The sequence below is a fragment of the Paralichthys olivaceus genome, chromosome 13, assembly GCF_024713975.1.
Source record: "Paralichthys olivaceus isolate ysfri-2021 chromosome 13, ASM2471397v2, whole genome shotgun sequence".
Classification (NCBI taxonomy): domain Eukaryota; kingdom Metazoa; phylum Chordata; class Actinopteri; order Pleuronectiformes; family Paralichthyidae; genus Paralichthys; species Paralichthys olivaceus.
In genome coordinates this window covers 24,062,743-24,084,876 of record NC_091105.1, presented here as the reverse complement: position 1 = coordinate 24,084,876, position 22,134 = coordinate 24,062,743, and the positions used below count along the sequence as shown (strand labels likewise).

Here is a 22,134-nt window from a genome sequence, read left to right as displayed (position 1 = left end):
AAGATCTCCTTTGTTTTCTGTATGAATAAATCTATCAGTGTTTGCCGCCATCTAGTGGTGTGATTGCACCTTGTCTTAACAGCCACAACAAAGTACATGTAATTTGTTACCTAACTTTAATTACATGTTAGCAAACTTGGATAATGCTAGTAAAGACACTTATTAGACAAAATTATAATAAACTAAGGTTTAGGTCTGAAAACAAAGTAACAACAAACGTATTTTTGCCTGGTTTCCTTTAGTTAAACTTTTACTGCCCCCTGTGTTTTGAAATGAATCCACTTCCATAGCAACCTGCAGTGTGTCTGTAATTACACTGAGAGGTTGGTGTCTGGCTCAGTGAGGCTGAGTGTAGCTTCCTGACTTGACTTTCTACACCCTCGGTTTCAAACTACTTTTCAGGCAGCTGTATTTAAGAGGTAAACATGTGTGGACGAGTTTCAGCAGGTAAGAGCGAAATTAACAAAGTTAAAGTTACTCATATATTTGAACAGATGTTGGTCTAACTTACTGTAAACGTTTTCTTTGTCTTTAAAGAGTTACCAAATCTTACGGCTGACAATTTTGTGAGTACAAGTATTAATGGTTCAGAACGTCATGACTCAATCTGTTTACATTATTAACATAGCCATACTTTGAGTTAATCGTTATATCCGTACAGGAACACACACTGGCCACTGATGATGTATTAGCTCGCTTCTTCAATGATTTCCTAAGTCTGCCGGTAAAGTATAGATATAATGTATAATTTAAGATATATTGTAGTGATATACAGTAGGATAGTTTCAATAACACTTAAACCCTTCTTAAACCTATACTCAACATCTTGTCTCAGTCTTTCCCTGAGGCTGTGCTGTACAACCAGGAGACGCGGCTGTTTGAGCTGGTGAGTGGAGAAGCTGAGGTTATATCCAGAAGAATCAGATCAGTTCTACACCACAGCAAATCCCAACTCCTGACCGGTGACCCCTCAGTGCTGACCAGAACTCCTCCTCTGGACAACCACTTCACTGTCTCTGTAAGCAGACAGAAATTCATTTAAGTACAAATCCACTGATTTGAAGAAGAGCAGAAGTATGTGCTGTAGCTTTTGAGGGTTGACTGTGTCTCCCTGACCGTGGCAGTGTCTGGACAGAACACAAGGAATCCAGTGGATCATGGAGCAAAGATTGCCACTTTTCCTTCAGAGTGATTGCTACATTGAATACAGGTACTACACATGCTTATCAGTTTGTGTAGGGACCCACCACACTAGAGAACAAATGCAGTTGCACCTGCTGTATTGTAGATTACTTGTTCTATATTCTTATTAAGCTTGATGTTGAGATATGTCAGTTTCTGACTGTGTCTGAATTCTAATGGATATATTTCTTATTTTGCTAACTTAACTGTCACTTCAGCTCTGCAACAACCTTGATGCTTATTTGTTGTAGCATTTCTATTCAAATATGACTGGCTCCAGTCAGCTTTGATATGTCATATTTATATAATATCATGATTATCATTATCACATGTAACGTTTACAGAGCATTAACCTCTAGCAGTACAATGCAGTCTCATTGCCTAGCTTCAAAGAATCCTTGTGATTGTGTTTGAGATTGTTGTCCATCTAATCCTTCATGCATCTTTTGAGAGGCCTTAGGGCCACATCCCTGTTCATATCAGATGCCTGACCGCCCCATGCTGACCTGCATCCTTCACACAGAAGCAGTGAAAGAGAAATAACATAGTCACATTTGTCTGCTCAGTGTGTTCTTTGAACAGTGCTGGATCAGTTCTATTCAGTTGTTTTTTTTCAGACTGGCCAAAATGTTGTGTCAGTGGGACCCAAACATCTGTATCCAGAGACAGAGGAGCAGCTCAGGTCGAAGCATTCTGTCAGCCCCACAACTGTGCTGTTCCTCCTGGTTTGACAAAGAAAGTAACAAGGCACCAAAGGTTCTTACATGTTCACATTCTCTAGAGAACATTTCATCAAAACAAGGTACTTACCTTTTTACTTCCTATCTGTACATATCTGTGTCTTGTATTTGTGTGCAGAGTCATGAAGCTCAAGACTCCTATGTTGTCTTTTTCCTTCCCTTTCAGTGTCATTGACAAAGTACAACCTGACGTATCCACCCTCTGACCAGAAGGAACGTATCAATACAAAATGCAAAGAATCATCCAGATGTTCGTCCAGCTGTTCTGAGCCAGAGAACTCACGTACCTTTTCCTCCTTGTTCTCATCATGTTCCTCCTCCTCTAACCTTAAATGTAATAAAACCGAGGAACCCCAGAGCACACAAATAGAGCTGCACCTCTGCCCAGAGATGCAATATCTCAAAGAATCCAGGGGCCAGAGTTTTGAGTCACAGCTGGAGGGCCTGGCTGCCAAAGTAGTTAAACAAGTGCTTAACAATGCCCTGAACGTAATGACTGATGAGAGCCAGGGAAACATTTCTGACTGTTTCAACACGTCAGCAGAGCAGACAAATGGCACCAGCAAGGAGGAGAAATTGTGTGAATATGTTTGCCAAATTTCAGCTAATGGAGGCAGAAAGCAACTGGAGGGGATACAAGTGAAAGTTAAAGAGAAGACGGGGAATCCAGTGGAGGAAAAGACAGAATGTGATAAGAGGAATAGAGAGGTGGGGAGTTGGGACAAAAACAGAGGAAATGTCAGTGATTGCCATGTTACCTGTTGTCTGGACAACAGACCTGGCTTGGATGAGTTCAGGGAGTTTTTGCGAGGAACGCCTGGAGAAAAACTGATTAATCTCTGGATGGACATAGAAAAACTGAAATCTGAAAAACACGGAGAGCGAAAGAACAGGTGAACATCAACCTTCTCTTTTTTCACTGTATAGAAGACCGATGATGATGCAAAGATCATGACACTATAGATACCTAACGCAACTACAAAATAAATCCAATGTTTTTTAAAATACAATGAAAATACAAATATCAAATGTGATCCAATGTGTTTATCCAGACACTTGGTCCTGATGAGGGGCCGGTACCTGCTGAGCAGCAGTCACAGCAGTCTGAACACAGAGCTGCTCTCCACACTGGGACTGACCACCTCCACCTGCTGGACAGAAGAGAAACTGTGTTCGGTTCAGCCCTGCCTCATTGAGGCTCTGCTCTACTACTGGTGACTGTCACGCTTCACTGTGTTTAGCTTCCATACACAAGTCTGTTTGTGTGTATCTGCCTGTCTGTCTGTCCATATATGTATATGAGGAGACCTTTACCTAAAATGCCCTGTGTGTTATCTCCTGCATCAGCTGGATAAAACACATATTGTCAACTCCTTTCACCAACATTCTGTGCTTTATGTAGACCATCATCATTTCTTCTTCTTCCCCACAGGGCTCCACGGTTCTGGAAGTCTCAGTTTGCTCAGGAGGACCATGATGACAGTTTGAATACGCGGCTGTGGACAGAGTGGTGGAGCAGGCCTCTGTCAGGCAGACAGCCTCACCGTGACTTGTTGACCCTGCCTCCCCTCGTCCCTGACACCTCCTTGTCCCAACGCCCCATCACTCTCTATTCACAGGTAGGAACAGTTGGAAGATAGATTCAATAGGACTGGATGAGTGAAAGGTTAAATTTAGGAAACATTTTGTCAAGTTCATCATAGTTCATCATGGCATACTACTAGAGTAATTTATCAAACAAAAACTACCAAGTCACTGATGAATTGCTGAAAAATGATTGTCTGCTTATTTAACAATGCAAATTATCAATCAATTTGTGATCATAGTTTAAATTTTTTTTTTCTTATAAATGATATCACAACACTTCTTATATTAACAGACTCCACCTCAATCTAAAAGGAAACTTTCATCTCCTACGCACTCTGAGCCTAATTTGAGATTATATTGTACATGAACTAACATGTCCACATACTTCTGACCACTTTGTGGGCACTGATTAAAGGGCTGTATCTTCAACACGATAATAAAAATAATATGTAATGATGTAAAACTTTTCAATTTAAACGTCAAAGCCTGAAAGATAAGAACTGTCCAAATACTTGTCTGTTCATATGTCCTCAGTCGTATTGTAGCAGAAGTCAGATACTAGGAAGCAGAAGAATGGAGACCATGTTACAGGCTCTCTGTGTCGACTCACGCGCCGGCTTGTTCTTCACACACTTCTGTGTTCAAACTGGAAACCAGGTACAACAACAGCTCCTCGATTTTAATGCAGGAAATAACATATGAATTGTGTTTGGTCCATCCTATTCAGCTATGACTGTTCTACATCCAAGATCGTAGATAGTTTAAATTAGTAACAGTTAACATTGGAAGGGACAGACACTGTGATTTCTTTGTCTCATCTCAGCAGTGGGAGAATGCAGTTTACTTCTGGACCGACCTACAGCACTACCATGAACTGTTTTACCAGGATGGTCTGGATCCCTACAGAGTACAGAGAGAGGCACAGGTCAGCACACACACACACACACACACACACACACACACAAACACACACACACACACACACACACAAACACACAAACGCACGCACATATTAGCTCTAACTATGTCACCAGTCTTATAAATTGAAGTATAAGCAATTAAAATATAAAGTGGGAAGCATCTTTATCTACAAAGCAATAATTCCTAGTCTAGTCTTTTCTCTTATTTACAGATTGGGTAAGTGATATAGTAATAGTGTATTGTTTATGATTTCATGACTCTTTTCTTTTGTTTCTTGAAGTCTCACCAAGGCCAACTGCACAACATCAAACTAATTTCAAATAATAAAAAAGATGTATATTCATGTAACTCGTATTTTTGTGGAGGAAAAAAAGTAGATATAGCCAATTTAAAACTTACAACCAATATAAAGTTCAATATCCAGAGCGATAAAGAGGCCTGCTTTTAAACAGACGCCAGGCAAAATCATCAATCATAATAAATTCCAGTTGGGGAAAACAAATGTTCTACATGTCTGAAACAGACACATGCACTTTCGCACGCACATATGCTCTGTTGGCCTCCATCTCTCCTTGCTGATTTCTACACTCTTTACCCCTCAGTAGGTGGAGAGATTTAAACCCCCATAAAAACAAGTGAGTCAGATCCCCCCAGGTCTGCGCCAGTCCAGTCATCCAGAACCACTCTGTCTGGCTACAGCTGGACCAGTGTGGTATGGTCCAGAGTACCTCCCAGTCAAATCTATTTTCCTTCAGTTAACCTTTAGTCCACCAGAGGAACGGTGTTTGGATGAACTTTCCATGGTTTTGCAGCCAACAGGGTTAAAAGACATTCATGTGGTGTGATGGCAGCAGTGGTGAGTGAATATTGAGTTTATGAGCACTAAACAATGATGATGAAAGTGCTGGTCCTCTCCTCTCTTCTCCTCTCCTCAGCTCCTATACTCCACATATCTGTCCACCTCTGCCACGAGGAGCGTTGGCGTGGATGAGGAGATCAGAGGGAAGGTGTATGACAGACTGATGCCGGCTTTTGAGGAGCTGTTTGACGAGGTGGAGGGGTATACACTCAACATCCTGCTGCAGCCATGGACACTGCTGCTCAGCAGGGACAAAGAGTCCTTCAAGAAGGTAGCTATGGTACAGCCACAGTTTCATTCACTCTGTACGTAGTGTATGGTGTTTTTGATGAGCATTCAGTAAAACATTTAGTAACATCTCTTGCTCTATGGATGGAGGGTATGTGCATATATATGTCTTTTTATGTTCTTTTTTGTCCAACTCCACAAATGATCTTATTTATTATGATGGAAAACCAAGAGAGGAAACACATTCCCATATTTGAAAACCTGTTTCTGCTTAACAAGTGACTCATCAATTGATGATTAAAATAGTTGAGTCAGTCCTTCAGAAGTACATGTTCATTAATCAGCTATTGATTGCAGCTCTATGTCTGTGTGTGCAGGTGCATGTGCAGGAGGAGGTACACAGGGTGGACAGTGAGGAGTACAGGGAACTCCAGAGTGTGTATGAGGAGTCAGAGCGTCGACTGAAAGAGGTTGAGACAGCCACACACTCATGGACAGCTCATATGAACATTAATGTAAAAAGGCTTCTTTGCTGTGTTGCTTTGTAACAATGAAGAGAATCTTCAGGACTTTCTTTTACTTGACATGAGTGGACCGTTTACATTTGTGTCATACAGCTGTTCTATAGAAGAAATGACCCATGTGACATTAGAATGTCTAGAAGGCAGTAAAAGGCATGATGTGATTTGATGATGTGGTTAAAGTTTTGAACGACACCTGATTTTCTCCCCGTCACTTGCTCTCTGCCTCCTCCTGCTGTGCTCCTACAGGTGCAGCAGTCCAGGTCCATGCCCTCTCTCTCTCCTACTGTTTCCTCTACTTCCTTCTCAAAGGAATTCGACTCTTGGTCCAGAGTGTCTCCAAATTACCGAGGTTACCGTCTGGGTTCCTTACTCCGTCACCGCCATGAGATTGGACACTTCATGTCTTTCCTTCAGAATCAGGATGCCAGGTCAGCTGAGGGACACATGTATTTCTATGATTCAGATTTACAATATCTCTTTAAATACATTTAAAATGTGCTTGATGTTTTCAGTACATTGCACTGAAGGCTATGTGAAGAGTAACACTGTGTTCTAAATGTGTGTCTGCACAGTATTCATCTGACATGTTGGCTGGATTTGGAGCAGTACAGGAGGACTCCCCAGAAAGACAAGGCTGTCAAACAAGAGAGGTCCTCTCACATTGCAACCAAATACCTCAACAGGAAGTATTTCTTTGGCCCTGACAGCCCTGCCTCCACAGAGCAACAGAATGACGTACGTCACCTCCATAACTTGAAACCCAATATGTTCAGTATTATTAGTGTAGGGTTTGAATTATTGTTAACATCCTGGGAAAGCAATGTAGAGAGCTGAGAGACACTTGGTACCCAGGACATGACAATCCCAACATTTGATGTGAGCTCCAGCTGAGGCTCAGCATCCACATGTGACAGTCCTCGATGACAGTCCTGACAGCACGCTGTCATTGGGGAACAGGGATAAGAAGAAATATTAAAGACATATTAAAACTAGAGAAAGGACTGGGGTGTGATTTGGATCCAGGGAAGAAGAGGACGTTCTGCTCCAGTAACAATGACAATAAGATTAAATCTCTACTGACATATATAGTCTGAGATTGGGTTTCTGTAGTCTAGGGTTACTGCAGGAGGGCATGGTGTGATAAGTTTGGATGAATAGATAAGACATGTGGCAGTGAAACCTAATTTTCTTTTTCAGGACATTAAAGGTAGCAACTTAGCTGTATTTGTTGCCACATCACAGCAATGTGAGTCATGTCGTGTGTTACAGGACACATTTTTTCTAAGGCGTTCACTCAATTGATTTTAAACTGGAAGTTATTCAACTTCATTCAATATTTATATAAAGCAATGATGTTGCACCAGAGAGTTGCAGGCCAGCATTTTCCATAAATGATCTAGAGTGCGGCGGCCTGCCATATTCCAATTTGTCCCGCTACAGTTTCATAATGAACCATAAACAATTATTTCAACTCTCATAATAACATACGAAATCTCTAACTTGGTGTTTTGCTCCGTTGGTGTGTACTGTGCACTGCTATTTGCCACATGCTCACTCATGCTATTGGGCGCTATTACCCTCAAAGTTGTTCCCGTCCATGCATGCTGTCAGACCCCATCGTTTCTTCTGCAAGTGTGAGTGTACCTCTTGGTTGTTTGCACTTGGCTGATGCTGGACTCACTTACTTTTCTCACTTTCAATCACAACAAGTGTGTTCAGTTGTTCCCTTGTACTGTTTTCAAGTTAGCTGAGCTACTCTATGATTTCTCTGTCATATGGAAATTGTACAACATCAAGGGCAATATGGGGAAAAGTGCCTTGCCCAATGACACGTTGACATGCAGACTGGAGGTCCTTGGAGTTGAACTGACTGGAGGACGACCTGCTCTCCCTCCTGATGATGATGCCTCTTTACTTCTCGTAGAGAAACATTCATTGTACTTGTTGACATGGATTGAACTCTGCTGCAGTACCTTTATCATTTGTCATCCTCATCTCATAAACCACCTCATACTGTCATAATCATTATAGCTGCTTATTTGAATGAAGATGCCAATTGCAGTGCTTCGAACTCTGTGGGACGGGGTCTGGCTGCTGCTCTTGCATCTCAGTGTTGGTTCTCGTCTGCATGAGCAATGTAGAGACTGACAGCTTTACTGCTTTGGCCCTTTACTCTTTCAATCACTCAGTCATCCAGTCACAGATTGGCCCCCTTTCATCTGCTGACTCCTGCTCCAGGGCCACGACTGGTTCTCATTTCTGGAGCCTCTTTTGAGTGAGTGCGGGTATGCCTGTGTGCGTGCAAAATGAGATGAGAGAAATATAAAGGAAATATAAAAAGGGAGACACGGCCAGATCGATGTATGAAGACAGAAAGCAGACAGGGGAGATGAAGAGAATGCAGCCATTGTGGGAATGATGAAGAGCACAGCAGGAATAAGGAAGGAGAGCAGTTTTCATCAGCGGTTCCCACTTGTCAGAGTTTGTCAACCACCTCATGTGATCCTAATGTGGTTTTATAGAAATCTTTAGCATTCATATCAAACACACATGCAACATCTGCACCTGCTGAGGCTTTGACTGTAATTCTAGTGGTTCTCTTTCTCACTCTTTCTGTGTGTGTGTGTGTGTGTGTGTGTGTGTGGTTGTGTGTGTGGTTGTGTGTGTGTAGATATTGTACTTGGCTGGTGGACTGGAGCGTCTGAAGCTGGAGTGTCTCTCAAACCTGGTTGTTGTGGAGATCCAGGACATCATCAGGAATCACATAGAGAAAACATGGCTGCCCCAGTTTTTGTGCACAGCAGAGTTTACAGAGCGACAGAAACACAAACCGCAGGTAGAACAACTTCCTGCCCTGGATAACAATGACTATTATCCACATGGTGACATTAGTAAATGTACAAATTGTTAGTGTTATTCAAAGTACTTTAGTTAGTTTAAGTAATTTAATCTCAAACATTATTTTCATCCAAACACATACATATAGTATAGAGGTAAATGTTTTCTCAACATCGATTGAATGAATTTCTTTGACATCACTTTGACCTTTTCTTTGTCAGAAATTAACTAATTTAATTCAATAATTTTTGAATTAGCAAATGTTAGCATGCAAACTGATTATGAGTCTGTTACACCGTTAAACATGACCATGTACAAATCTTACACATTTAGCAGTGTGTCATCAGTAAAGATCAATATATCAATATATGTTCTAACCCTCGATAGTGTCCCATTTTAGTATTAGATCCCTGCTGCTGAGAGTGAACAGAGAAAAGAAATTAGACACACGTTAGCAGCCCTGCCATTTGAGAAACCACTAAATGCTGTCACTGTCCAGTCTCACTCTCAGGTTGCCTCATCAAATGTCAACTCAAACACGGCAGATTCTGCTGCTCTGCCTCATTATGTTATCAAGTTTGCCATGTTTGGTCACAGGGATCCTGTCATTAAGTAATGAGAGGTTGACTTAGTTTAGCATTACTAACAGGAGGAGGAGAGGACGAGGAGAGGAGGGGAAGTGTGGAAAAGATGTTGTAGAGGTGAAGACGAGGATAGAGGAGGTTGGGGCTGGGAGACAGACATGACATGGGAGAGATCTCAGTAAGAGAAGGTCAGAAGAACTGAAGACTGTGTGAAGTTTAAAGGTAAAAAAATCAGCAAGAGCTTCAGCTGCTCACAACGCCGAAGAGCAGTGTGCAGTGTAGATCAGAGAGCTTTGAGAGGTATTCAGTGTCCCTGTTTACTCAGTTTCTGACTTTTGACCTGTCGGTGTGTGTGTGTGTGTGTCTGTGTCTGTGTGTCTGTGTGTGTGAGTGTGTGTATCTGTGTGTGTGTGTCTGTGTGTGTGTGCGTGCGTATGTGTGTGTGTGTGTGGTAGCACCAAGCAGCAGGCAGGCTCTCACAGCACGTCCACCACCGACGCGGATCGAGGAGAAAACCCTGGAAGGTAAGAAGAAATGGATATTTTGAAAGGAGAAAAATAAGGCATTTTCTGGCCTGACAGCATGTGGGATTTAGTTCATGACTTGGCTTCAAGCTCTGGCTTTGTCAAAATACAATTTTGGCCCTGTAACCCAAATTGGATCCAGGATAAATAAGATTAAAGCATCAGCATTACTAACTTTCTTTTAAACGTCTTAGGAGTGTTTTCCACGCGGCTCTGCAGCCTCTACAGTAGAACTGGGATATTAAACATGAGCATTTCACTTTTTAAGCAGGATGATTACAGGAAGAAGTTTTCATACATGATTATGACTCTCATCTCTCAAGTCATTATCTCATCATTGGCAAAGAACAGCTTTTCTGAGTACAGTGTCATTATCTCAGTTTACTGTGAGCTAAGACTGTAGCTCATAGGTCACAGATCGTCTATATTTCTCCTGCTCTATTTACAGTGTTTTCTCTCTTGTTATAATGTTAACACAAGTAGGTCATCTTTTTTTATTGAATTCTTTAACAGCTCTGTTTGGTCCCCTGCAGGCCAGCAGCTTATGGATGAGTTCCTCCAAAGAGATTCTCCTGTTTCGACAGATCTTACTCAACCCTGTCACTTGTATGCAGTTCCAGCACTTTGTCTCCCTGAAGGGAGACTTCTTGGAGAATGACATGCTCTTTTGGCTCGAGGTCCAGAGGTATAAGGTAAAAAAAAAGAAATGGTGCAATGTACTTGTTGCAGTTTGTAAAATCTGATCTGAGGTTTTTGTCTTATGCCATTTTGATTTCTCTCATCTTTGTTTTCTCCCCTATTGTTAAATTTACAATTTAAAAAATGCTTTCTTTAACTTAATTCGGTTCATATTTTACAACTCTCAAATCAGCTGATTAACACATCCGTGAAGTAGCAGTGAGGAAAAGTTCATATTCTACCTTTTGCTCCTGTCCCCTCTCCTCCTGTATGAAGGACCTTTGTCACTCTCACAGTGATGAGGCCACCATCCAGCAGAAGATCTCCACCATCATCAACTGTTTCATCAACTCGTCCATGCCCCCCACCTTACAGATAGATATCCCTCCTGAACAGGCCCAGCACATTCTGGAGAAACGCCACGAGCTTGGGCCTTACATCTTCAGAGAAGCACAGGTTGTGTGTGTGTGTGTGTGTGTGTGTATGGTTTGCATTGTGCATCTTCCTGTATGTGTGCTTTATACGGGTGTTCTCTGTTCTGTTCATGTAGATGTCAGTGTTCAGCGAATTGCTGAAGTTTTGGCCCGAATTTCAAGAGCTTTGCAGCAGCGTCCAAGAGGAGCAACTCCTTCCTCTACTGCAGGACAAACGAGTCAAACACAGAGCCAGAGTGCGAAGACAGAGGAGGAAAGTGGAGGAGGGTGAAGAGGAGGATGAGAGGAGGAGAGCTCAGGTGAAGAAAAAATGTGGTATTTAAAATTTGCGGTAAAAACAAACTCCATTCAAACTGACCTCTTCTGTACAGGAAGAGTGGGAGACACAAGAATCCAGTTTTCAAGAACAAGACATGGACAGTGACGCAGATGATGCAGATAATACAGACAATCCAGAGAGGAGAAGCGGTGGAAGAGAGTGGAGGACACAGAGCAGAGCGCTATTGTCGGCCACTCAGCGGGTAGGGCACGCTCTGATGTTCATCTCTAGGATGTAGCTGAAGATGTGTCTGTGTAAAATTTGTTGTATGAAAAAAGCCAAAGGTAACCATCTCAAAAAATACAATATAATATAAAATAGTGCAGTCATGAAGATAAACCAATTTACAGCATGAAGCAGAAACAAGGGTGTGTCAGATCTAACCACAGAAACTCAACCCTCCATCTGAACTGAACTGTTTTGATTTGACTCGTTTTCTGGATACTTTTCCTCAGCTTTCATGGTCCTACTCCAAATACATGGCAGCTCTGAAGAGAGAGGAGGTGCTGCTGAGGAGGAAGAGTCAGCTGGCAGCCTCTTTTGCCACAGCCTCAGGTAAACACACGCATGCACACTGGGAAAGTAAGTAGTCAGGGTGAACTCTGTAAACCATTACACTGAAGTGATACTTTGCTGATCCCATGCTAAGATTCAAGCTTTAGTTCCAAGGCTCTGATATAAATGGACGATTGAAGTCAAAGCTTTGTTAAACCAACCCCCTCCACACATCAGGACTGTCTCATTACACAGCCCTCTGGCCAAAACAGTCACTTCAGCCTGTCATTAAATTTCAATGCTCTGTGCATGAGTATTGAGTCCACACATTAAGAGTCCACACTGCATGGACATTTAAATGAAGTGTGGTGCTAACGCAGGACATAGTTTCAGTCCATGATGAATGAGGGTGAGTGGAAATGAAGCAAAGTGCAAATCGTGTTTTAATGGGGAGGTACAGAGGAGAAACTCTATACACACAGATGGAGATCATCACTTCGTACAGGTCTTTTAAGGTAAAAATTCTCTGATGCATGAATACAAACTTGTCTATCTCTTCAGGGACTGAATGAGCAGCTGCTTAACACCCAGTGATTTGTGTCTTCCTCTCTCCCCTGCAGACTCCTCCAGCTGCAGCGTCAGGTCTGCAGACAGTCAGCTCAGCCACAGACAGTCACACCGCTCCTCCAGAGCAGAGAGTACAAAGTGTAATAGATATAACAGTAAGTGAATCGTGCTTCTTCAATGGCTTCACGCAACAGTTTGCCTCTAAGCAAAGGTCCCTCTCATGTTTACTGCAGGAGGTGTGAGCAGCTGCAACATGAAATGAAAGTGTAAGACTGGACTCCGACACAGACTGAAAATTGAGCTCCTACTGGTATCGAGGAAGAAGCTTGAGGTTGGGTTTATACATGATGTAAGAATGTTTCAAAGCTAGTGTAACAAACACCTGCTCTTACCTGTTTCAATGCTGCGGTTTGAAAATTCATTATGTCTGATGGAAAACTACTGGTTTTACTGAGGTGAAGACAAATGCAATTAAATGCACAAATATTTAGGTTCAGACAATAATATAATCACACTTTATATTATGTTTAATATTTTTAATAAAACATTTCTATATTAATATACATTTATATACACTGAACACAATAGACTTAATTTACACTCAATAGTGCACAATATCATGTTGGCATCAATGTAAGGTTACAAAGAAAAATGTTGAAGTCAAACAATTATGTCACATCTATAAAAAACATTTTGGTTGACAGCTGGTTTCTTTAGTGTCCATCAACATAATAATATTGTACTGAACAGTGGCATGAGACAGTAAACACCAAGACCTTATTCTGTGGAGTGAGACACAGTGAAACAGATAGTTTGGAAAGAAATGAAACAGAATGATGTTTCTATCTGCAACACCGAAGAGGTTTCACATCGACTGAACAAGTCCTTGGTTTGATTTGACACATACATGTTTTAGTGTTGGCTACAGTCAAAATGTCTGAGCAAAAAAAAAAAATGTCTTAACTTATGTGACTTTGATTAAAACAGATTCGAAATTGTCAGACTCTCTGTAGCTGTGTAATGTTTGTTGTATCTTTTAAAGGTGTGGGTAATCAGGTGGAGTTTCACAGTTAGATACAAAAAATGATTTTAACTCAACAGCTATGTTTGCATAAGTTATCTTTTCGGAGCCAAACTAGTGTGTATTCCAAATGTATTTAAGGCTCAATTTCAGTTGGAACAAACGTCCGATCTCATATGTATCAGTTTCAGAAAGCCACTGATGGGTGTATCAGTGGAATCCAATGCGCAAAGCTTTATTCTTTACCATGTGGAACTTGCTGACGAACACCTTGGTGAAGGCTGGATCCACCAGGTAGCGGTAAGACTTGGTGACAGTGGGCGGTGGCTCAGCCAGTGTCACTGAGGGCTGCAGCTGCAGAGAGGCAGCGGAGGGGGAGATAAACTGGGAGGCTCTCGTCACGTAATCCACCAGCCGCTGATACTGCTGCTCCGACAGACGCTCACGAACACCGTCCCCCTTGGGGAGGACACAAACATGATCACTGTTACCCTGGGACTAATACAGTTCATTCTCATATGGTCTCCTATTATATGCCATCGAGGACACGTGGTAGAGTGGTTGCCTTGACAACATATTTTTATGCAACAAACACAAGAGCAGTCTTAACCTGACAGAGAAACTGGTGAAAACAGCTGTTCCACCAACATGTAAAAAGATTTTCATCAGTGACAGACAGTTACTGCCCCTTAATGATTCATCTGCTCATAATGTACAGCATCATGTCAAATCTACCTGTGTCTGAAGGATTGTTCTGACCCTTTACACTGACAGGACTCAAAAATATATAGGTCTACAGACTCATTACTGTATAAGTAAGCACTATAGCACAGATGGAGAATAAATACTAAAACATCAAATAAAGCAAACTAACTTAACTCAGTAGAGTCAATGCCCAACAGTTCCCTTATGACACCACCTTTAAATTCACCAGAGCCAGTTTTTTATTTGGATCTGCACCAAATTGTACAAACTCTAAAATATGGGTCCCCTTAATATGCCTGATTTTTTTTCATCAAGATCCATGAATTGTTTCCTCAGAAATCTATGAAAATGTAGAAAACTACCTCACAATGCCAAAGCAAGTGAAAAAACGTCCTGGATGCACACCAAAATGTGATGGCTTCCTCCATAGACATGCCCACCTCTTCACAAAATCACATGGAAAGTAGCTTTTGTATAATTCTGCCAACAATTAAACGCAGATGAAAACATAACCTCTTTGGTGGATGTAAAAATCAATCAAAAAATTCCAACCATTATATCCACTAAATCAAAGCATACCTACATATAATATTCTGACAATCATCTTTAGAAGCTTTGTATGTTAGCTCTGTGATTTATTTATTTATTATCTATATTATTGTTACTCTCTGTCTCACCTCTGTGTCACTGGTGACGGTCTGCTGTTGTAAAGTGAGGGTGAGCTGGCCTTCCTGTCCTGGCTCCTGCTGACACTCCACCTGCAGACGACAGGACATTTCACACTCACACTGCCAAACAAACGCTCAGTGGAGCGTCACAGGAACTGTTGTTGAGTGTGGACAGGAGATCTGTGATGTGCTGATGACTGTCAGTTACCTCTGTGATGGGGAAAGCCTGCTGCTGTGTGTCCTCACTGAGACTGACCACAAACAGCACCTCAGAGGTGAGCAGCAGACAGCCGGCGTGCTCCTGACCTGACCCACTCACGATGGTCACCTCCAGGGCCATGTGGAGCTCTGGCCGCCCAAGAGACTGAAGCATCTTCCTGTGGTCACAGTGATGTACATTGAAAACTGACTGGAAAATTCACATGATGATAAAATGTTAAAAATTAGGCCGGTGTAATCTAATGCTTGATCACCCGTACACTGTGGGGAATAATCACATCCATATTACCCCACCCACTGTGAATGGATTATGTGCGTACATATAATTGCACATATAGTTGGGCAGACCTCCTAACGTCTGACACACACTTTCCATATAAACACAAGAATGAAACTAACATCAACCCACTGATACAAGTTACCATATGTGTGTGCATACATCCTGTGATTTACATTTTTTGCATTTTCTCTGCATGGTTCCTATTACACACACATGTGAGGGGGAAGTGAAGTGTTCACTCATGTTCCTCTGACACTTTGTTTATTTGGGGGGCAGGTGCTTCACAGAGCAGATGTTGAAGCAGCTACAGTAGTGACAGTTTGGTTCTGCTCTGTGTTGCTCTGCTCTGACTGCCTGACCCCTCGGGTGTGTGGGCTACCTGCAGTAGTAGAAATAACTGATGGACGCCTGATGGAAACCAGTTTGACTGCGGTGCAGCATGAATGAAACCACAGGGGGGCATTATCTCAGCATTCATGTATTTTGATCTTCTTTTTTCATCTTCTTCTAACATTAGTGCAAAGTATCACTAACCCCCTCAAGTAATGAAAGCTAAAATCTTTTACACATGTATTCAAAATACATATTTGAAATACAAAATACTATTTTGTAATTTGTATTTTTGTAGGTAAAAAATATAATTTTAAATAGTTTCTCTGAGACGTGTATGTGATGATGTCATAAAAATGAAAATTGATGCATGCAGCCTCTGATTGGTGTTTACTCAGTAATCTGCCCAGACTTGAATGAATGATCCATCACGAAGTGAGACCCAAAGAGGAATGAACAGGGTGAGAGTTGTGTTGGTTGCCAGCTCGATTTTTTTGCATAAATTGCTACAATTCTTAACAGTTCCTGTTTTTGGTGTTTGTTTTAGTATCCTAGTATCCGTGACCAGCCCTCACAGTTAATGTCACCTTGCACTGTTACTGTTACCTAACCTATCCACACTGTTTTTGTCGACTGCGCACAGGAAGAAAACTGTAAAGTGTCTCAGAGTTGTTGTATAACATTACTTTATAATGCAAAGAGATGGTTTAACTTAGTAAATGCACATGTTGTGTGTCTAATGTCATAAACAATGTTGTGCTGCAAAGCCACTACAGAACCTCTCTAGGTCAAAGTGTGTAACTTACTGGGGGCTGTTGTGTGCTTTGTGAGAATTGTTCTGAATTAACTACTGTTTAACAATTGAATGATTGATTAATGAATTACTTAGAAAATAGTTTCTCAGGATAAAGGTGCCATCAGTTGTCTTCTTATGAATGACTTGTTTGTAATGGTTGTCAGTGTTGCTGGTGCAAAGGTAGGTCCTTCATTACCAAACAGGTACTGTAGCTCAGACTCTTTGAACTATGTGTTGCCTTGTTAGCTGTTACTTCATCAACTGAGGTCACTGCTGAAGGGATAGATCAAATAGGCTGATAAATATATGCAAGTTGTATTTTTCAGTTTGTTTAAAATACAAAAATATAGTAGTTTATTTTGATAAATGGTGTGGTTGTTGTATTATTTTGATACACTTATAATTAGTGTATTTGGTATTTTATTTTAAAATATATTTTTTTTACGTATCTTTGCCCATCCCTGAATGTCCAGAAGACATATTGTAGTTGTAACTCATTGTGGTTGACAATAGCAGACTGCTAATAGAAGCTAATTGATAGCTATGGAAACCAAACAGCAGAAAAAACCTTCGAAAACACCACAAATGCATTTACCGCAGCTCCTGATCACCTTCTGCACACACTGGCCTCAGAAAATGTGCATAATAACATTGAGTGTTTCACTGGAATCTTGGAATCTGTGAAACACAGGGCTGGAGATGATTTACTCCACTGTACCCAAACATGTGACCTCTGTAAACTGAGTCTCTCCAAACCATTACAGCTAAAACAGAGAGGTGTTCCTCCTCCATCTGATGGCACAGGGAATGATCTCTGGATAAACTCATAGTTAAATAACTAGCACAATTTCTAGCTGGCGGCTTTGGCAGGGTGCTTATAAAAACCTTTTACCATGGCTCAATGAGAACAAAGTAGGGCAGGCTGGCTACCATGTGTGGGATCAAGGTCAAATATCTTTCCAGGCTTTTTTGTGGGGAGAAAGTGGGTAATAAACTCTCCAAGGTTATTTTAAACACAACAGCAAAAATGATGAGAGGTGGAACAGCAGATTCTGGAGAGAGTCCAACACAAGTAAAGGCAAAAACATATGTTGCATTTCTAGAGGAAGAGCTGCACAAAATTTAAGGAGGAGCCTGCAGGATTAATGAGGGGCTCCAGGGTCATACCAGACATATTTAAGGTGGCTGTTTGGGGCTTGAGCCGACTTCTCCTCTACAGGCAGGTAGAGTTGTTTGGGAAGCTGCCACAGTCCTGCTCCATGAAGGATCCCTGTTAGAAGAGACACAAAGACAACAAGGCAGCATCAGTGCAACTGAAGGGTGCCTTACGTTCTCTGTTTGACAGTATTGTGGATAAAGCGGGTCGTCCACTAATCAGAATATCGCCGATTCAATCCCTGTCTCCTCCATCCCACGTGCTACGATGTCCACGGACAAGATACTGAACACGAAAGTTCCTGTGCCGGAAGTGTATGATTTATGTATGACAGAAAAGTGCTGCTCATGGATGCACTTTATGAATGTGTGTAGAAAAGCACTCTAACAATATAGACCATTTACCATTTTATTAAACAGACCCTTCTAACTTGAAATTCCACACTCATACTTCAGAGTGAGTTCATAACCCTTGCGTGTGTGTGTGTGTGGTGAGGTTTGCTTTAACTCTACTTTAGTATCAGCGAGCCAGTGAAGTCATCAAGCAGTTAAACAGAGCCGTAAAGACCTCCGCGAGACCCATTCATGATGTCACTGCAGTGATACTCTGCAACACTGTAGCTCTGAGTTAGTGTGAGTTAGTATTTGTGTCGATATATCCATTTCATAAGAGAGGATGGAGTGTGACAGAATTACTCCACAAATAAATACACTGTGCTGTACAATAATAATAATAACATATATCACTGTTATCTTGACCTTTTAGTGTGTCTGTTAGAGTGAGTATCAGAGTGTCTGCTGGTGAGTGTGTTTCTGCTGAGGCAGTGAGCATATGCACAAGTTTGTGTTTGTGTGCTGTGTGAGCTCAGAGGATAAGATAGATCACATCCTCAGGGAGTCACGGCTCTAATAGGAAGCTGCTCAGCTCGTTGGTAGTTTATGTGCTGTAGCAAAGGCCTGTTAGCATCCACACACACCAACCTCTGATCCACTTCTCACCCCGACCCACATCTTCTGCCCCCAATAAAATACTAACTTGAGGGTCCTCAACTGTCCATATGTGCAGGGGGGGCTGTGGCTAGAGGGGTTGTCCTCTAATCAGAAGATCGGCGGTTCCCAATTCCGCATGCCGAAGTGTCCCCGGGCAAGATACTGAACCCCAAATCATCTCTGATGGCTGTATGAATGAGTGAATGGCAGCAACCTGTACTGTACAGTGCTTTGAGTGGTCATCAAGACTAGAAAAGTTTATGATTAGCCACACGACTAAATGACTGGAGGGCTGTCAATCCATTTCAGACTTCCTGACACACTAACTCCAATTCATGTGTGTGGTTTTTAGATCATTGCTACTGAGTTTGCAGAATGAGTTTATCATAGTTTGTGTTGATCATGATAATTGCTCTCTGATTTTACCCACAGTACAGCTTCTACAGCAGCTCTTAAAAGAATTCTGAACTCACCGTATCCAGTCTGGGACACCAGCTCAGCTGCTCCACCGATGGGTTTAGTGAAAACACCCACAATTCCTTTCCCTACTCCAGAGATGACGCCTTTGGCTTTGCTACCAGCTGAGGTCTGCGTCTCCCAGTTCCTCTGGAAGTTCTGCATGGGCTGGTCAACAATGCCTGCTATCGCTCCTGTAAAAAATACAGTAGAAAGTCTTTGTCCTCTATTTGTCGGATGTGCTGTGTTCATCAATTGTAATCAAATATTTATAATGAAAAAATGCAGGTTGTACAGATGAATTTAAACGACGCCTTTATTGGCCAACAAAGGGGAAAGGTGGTGATTTTAGATATTTTCATATTTTCAGCGAGATGGTGAGTCCTCACTTAGATACAGAGTCCAAAAGATCTCAGGAATTCAGATATGCTTTTACCCTCCGGAAAAGATCTGACCATTCATGCTATGAACGACACAGATGATGTGATTTACTGTGCATCTCACAAATTATAATCCACTGTAACCTAGAGATCCGTGCAGCTGTTTGGTTTCGATGCTCTGACCTTTTTTACAGTGTTACGGCCCTCTGGGTGTTTATTGAGTCCCTGCTGCGCTGTCTCCACTGCTCCGTCTCAAAGCTCTCTGTAATTGTGAAAGCCACTTTGTGTGTGTGTGTGTGTGTGTGAGTGTGAGTGTGTGTGTGTGTGTGTGTGCGCGTGTGTGTGTGTGAGAGTGTGCATGGTGCGTGCAAATATATGTGGGCAGAGCATAGGCTTGATTTATCGCTCTTTCTTAGTCGTAAGTATCTCTTGAAATTCATTTATTATTATATATTATATATATATTATTTGTAACTTAAAGACAATCCAACATAGTGCTTACACCCCTTTGTATTTTCAAAAACCAGGACTACAAAATTGTATTATTGTCAAAACACTTATTTTACGTTACTGAAAAAACAGCTGACAGTGTGAGATAAACAAGTGAGTGTGTGTGTGTATGTATGTACACATACCTAACAAGCTAATGCCAAGTCGTGACAGCCCCTGCCTCAGTCCGTCCCCGAGACTCTCTGGCAGCTGTCGCCTCCACTCCTCCTGCCTGGTGTAGTGCTCCTCATCCAGAGACAGCCGGTCCATGTTCCTGGCCAGACTTGTTGCTAAGTTAGTGATGGACGTCAGCGTACCTGAACACAATGGTGCCATGTTCACATTCAATGTTCGCACTTTGCAAATGACATCATGTTTTCTGGTGGTTAGTGATAGTGCTTCACAATATTCAATCATAGATTCAAAAAGAGAAATTGTGTCAGTACATGACTTATTTGTGCTTATGTCTTTATGAACCAGTGACACCTTCTCCTCAGACATATTCCTGTGCTTAGATATGTAATTTCATTAATGTCATTCATTACACAGCTCACTGTATGATAGCAAAATAAAATGAATATAAATAAAAACGATTTAGATTACATAAGTAATGTTTACCTCTAAGAGAAAATTAAAAGATTGTGAACATTGGTGTTACCTTTTGAGATATGTTTGACGAAAGAGGTGGTACCTCTGGAGACCCCACTGACAAAGGCTCCAGGTCCTCGGGTCAGACCCTCATACGGCAGACGGAAGAAGTCTGACACGCCATTACCGATACTCCGCACCAGGCTAGCAGGACTGCCGAGGATCTCCAAAGACCCCACCACCCAACCTGAGGAATGAGATAGGATGGCAGGTGGTTACAATTGTGAATAATAACGTCACATGTAGCCAAATATGTACATATTCTGGAACATTAAACTGTACTGCTTGATGGTGTATAATCAGTCAAATGCTGGGAGCTTTGTTTTACATTAATCTATCAGTAGTGTCAGAAATATTTCTATTACCTCCTGACATCTAAGAACACAGAATTTATAATCTATTCTGGAGTGTTTGCTTTCTCCATTTCTTCAATGCTATGACATGTTTTATCCAGCAGTGTCTTCTTTCCCTTTTTGTGTTTTCTGGAGAAACTTACACAGTTTAGCTTCACAAGAAAAGTTGGACTGGAAGAAAATATTTAAATAAATCAACTTTAACTGTATCGTTGTTGGACGTAGCCATGTAAAACATAATGTATAATCCGATAGTATTTCTTTACAGTCCTGAAATGAGTTTTGCATTTTATAGAAATAAAAAGAAAATACATCTGGAACATTTACTCTGTGAGGAACATTGAACATACAAGCCCCTTGAGTAAAGTCACTTTCATTATCCTCTATGTGCCAAAAACTGCTTTAAGAGCAAAGGCTCCTACAGAAATGTACAGAATAATGTACAAAGTGTTTGACATTATGACGTTCACACTGTGTTAAATTTATAAGAATGTACTTCTACATAACTCAAAGATTGACAAACACACAGACACATACACTTGTGCACACAGACACACCGTTTGACACACTTAGATTTACAGTCTCCTACAATCTCGCCTCTCTCATTCATCCATTGAGTCTCCTTCAGATGGCAAGGCTCATTGATATTTATGCACTGACAATTGCATCACAAAAATCAAATAGCCATTTCTCAAGGCTCTGTTCTTATTCTCTGTCAATTTGCTCTTGAGTGATGGACTCTAATGGGAGGTAACAAACTCCAGTGGGGCCAAGTGGTCTCTCTGCTTTACAAAGTCTCCCAGTTGTGGTTTTGGTAAAGCATGAAGACGTGACAGGAGCTGATGTTTACAGGCCTGAGTCATGCTTTTAAACACACACATGCATATACTGGAGTTTATGCCTTTTAATATCCATATGTCCATAAGTCTTTGCATGTGCAGACCGGGGATTTACGCCTGTGGGTGTATGTGTGATTGTAGTACCATACATCCTAAAGCTAAGCAGGCCCAGAATGCATTGTTTCCAGGTCCCTCTCTCTGTGATGACTCAGGAAGAGGAGAACGTGGTAAGGTGATGTGTTGAAATACGAGCAGAAATGAGGGCTTTAATGAGAGACAGCGGGAAGGACGCATCCGGCCAGAACGGTGATTTCTGATGTGGGAA

At 41.6% G+C, this 22,134-nt stretch overlaps 2 protein-coding genes across 5 annotated transcripts in view; one reads left to right on the top strand and one right to left on the bottom strand.

Moving 5' to 3' along the window:
- Positions 1 to 311: 311 nt before the first annotated feature.
- Positions 312 to 12,869, top strand: LOC109632015 (regulator of G protein signaling 22). Its single transcript, XM_069537179.1, has 24 exons — positions 312 to 447; positions 538 to 566; positions 662 to 724; positions 836 to 1,018; positions 1,125 to 1,210; positions 1,800 to 1,984; positions 2,089 to 2,815; positions 2,975 to 3,136; positions 3,355 to 3,541; positions 4,044 to 4,166; positions 4,333 to 4,434; positions 5,366 to 5,560; positions 5,895 to 5,987; positions 6,288 to 6,469; positions 6,614 to 6,776; positions 8,713 to 8,877; positions 9,919 to 9,987; positions 10,521 to 10,679; positions 10,942 to 11,121; positions 11,216 to 11,398; positions 11,471 to 11,620; positions 11,874 to 11,973; positions 12,534 to 12,635; positions 12,714 to 12,869. The coding sequence occupies exons 1-24, from the start codon at positions 426 to 428 to the stop codon at positions 12,740 to 12,742; spliced, it is 3,639 nt and encodes a 1,212-aa protein (XP_069393280.1). The 5' UTR covers positions 312 to 425; the 3' UTR covers positions 12,743 to 12,869.
- Positions 12,870 to 12,989: 120 nt separating this feature from the next.
- LOC109632016 (intermembrane lipid transfer protein VPS13B) overlaps positions 12,990 to 22,134 on the bottom strand; it is a 313,199-nt gene continuing 304,054 nt past the window's right edge. For all 4 annotated transcript variants that reach the window (XM_069537175.1, XM_069537173.1, XM_069537176.1 and 1 more), the window contains exons 62-68: positions 20,628 to 20,804; positions 20,116 to 20,286; positions 19,118 to 19,294; positions 17,667 to 17,769; positions 15,083 to 15,251; positions 14,884 to 14,964; positions 12,990 to 13,960 (exon numbers count right to left, since the gene is read on the bottom strand). In XM_069537175.1, coding sequence (XP_069393276.1) covers positions 13,712 to 13,960; positions 14,884 to 14,964; positions 15,083 to 15,251; positions 17,667 to 17,769; positions 19,118 to 19,294; positions 20,116 to 20,286; positions 20,628 to 20,804 — 1,127 coding nt within the window. In that variant the 3' untranslated portion in view covers positions 12,990 to 13,711. The remainder of the gene's footprint in view (positions 13,961 to 14,883; positions 14,965 to 15,082; positions 15,252 to 17,666; positions 17,770 to 19,117; positions 19,295 to 20,115; positions 20,287 to 20,627; positions 20,805 to 22,134) is intronic.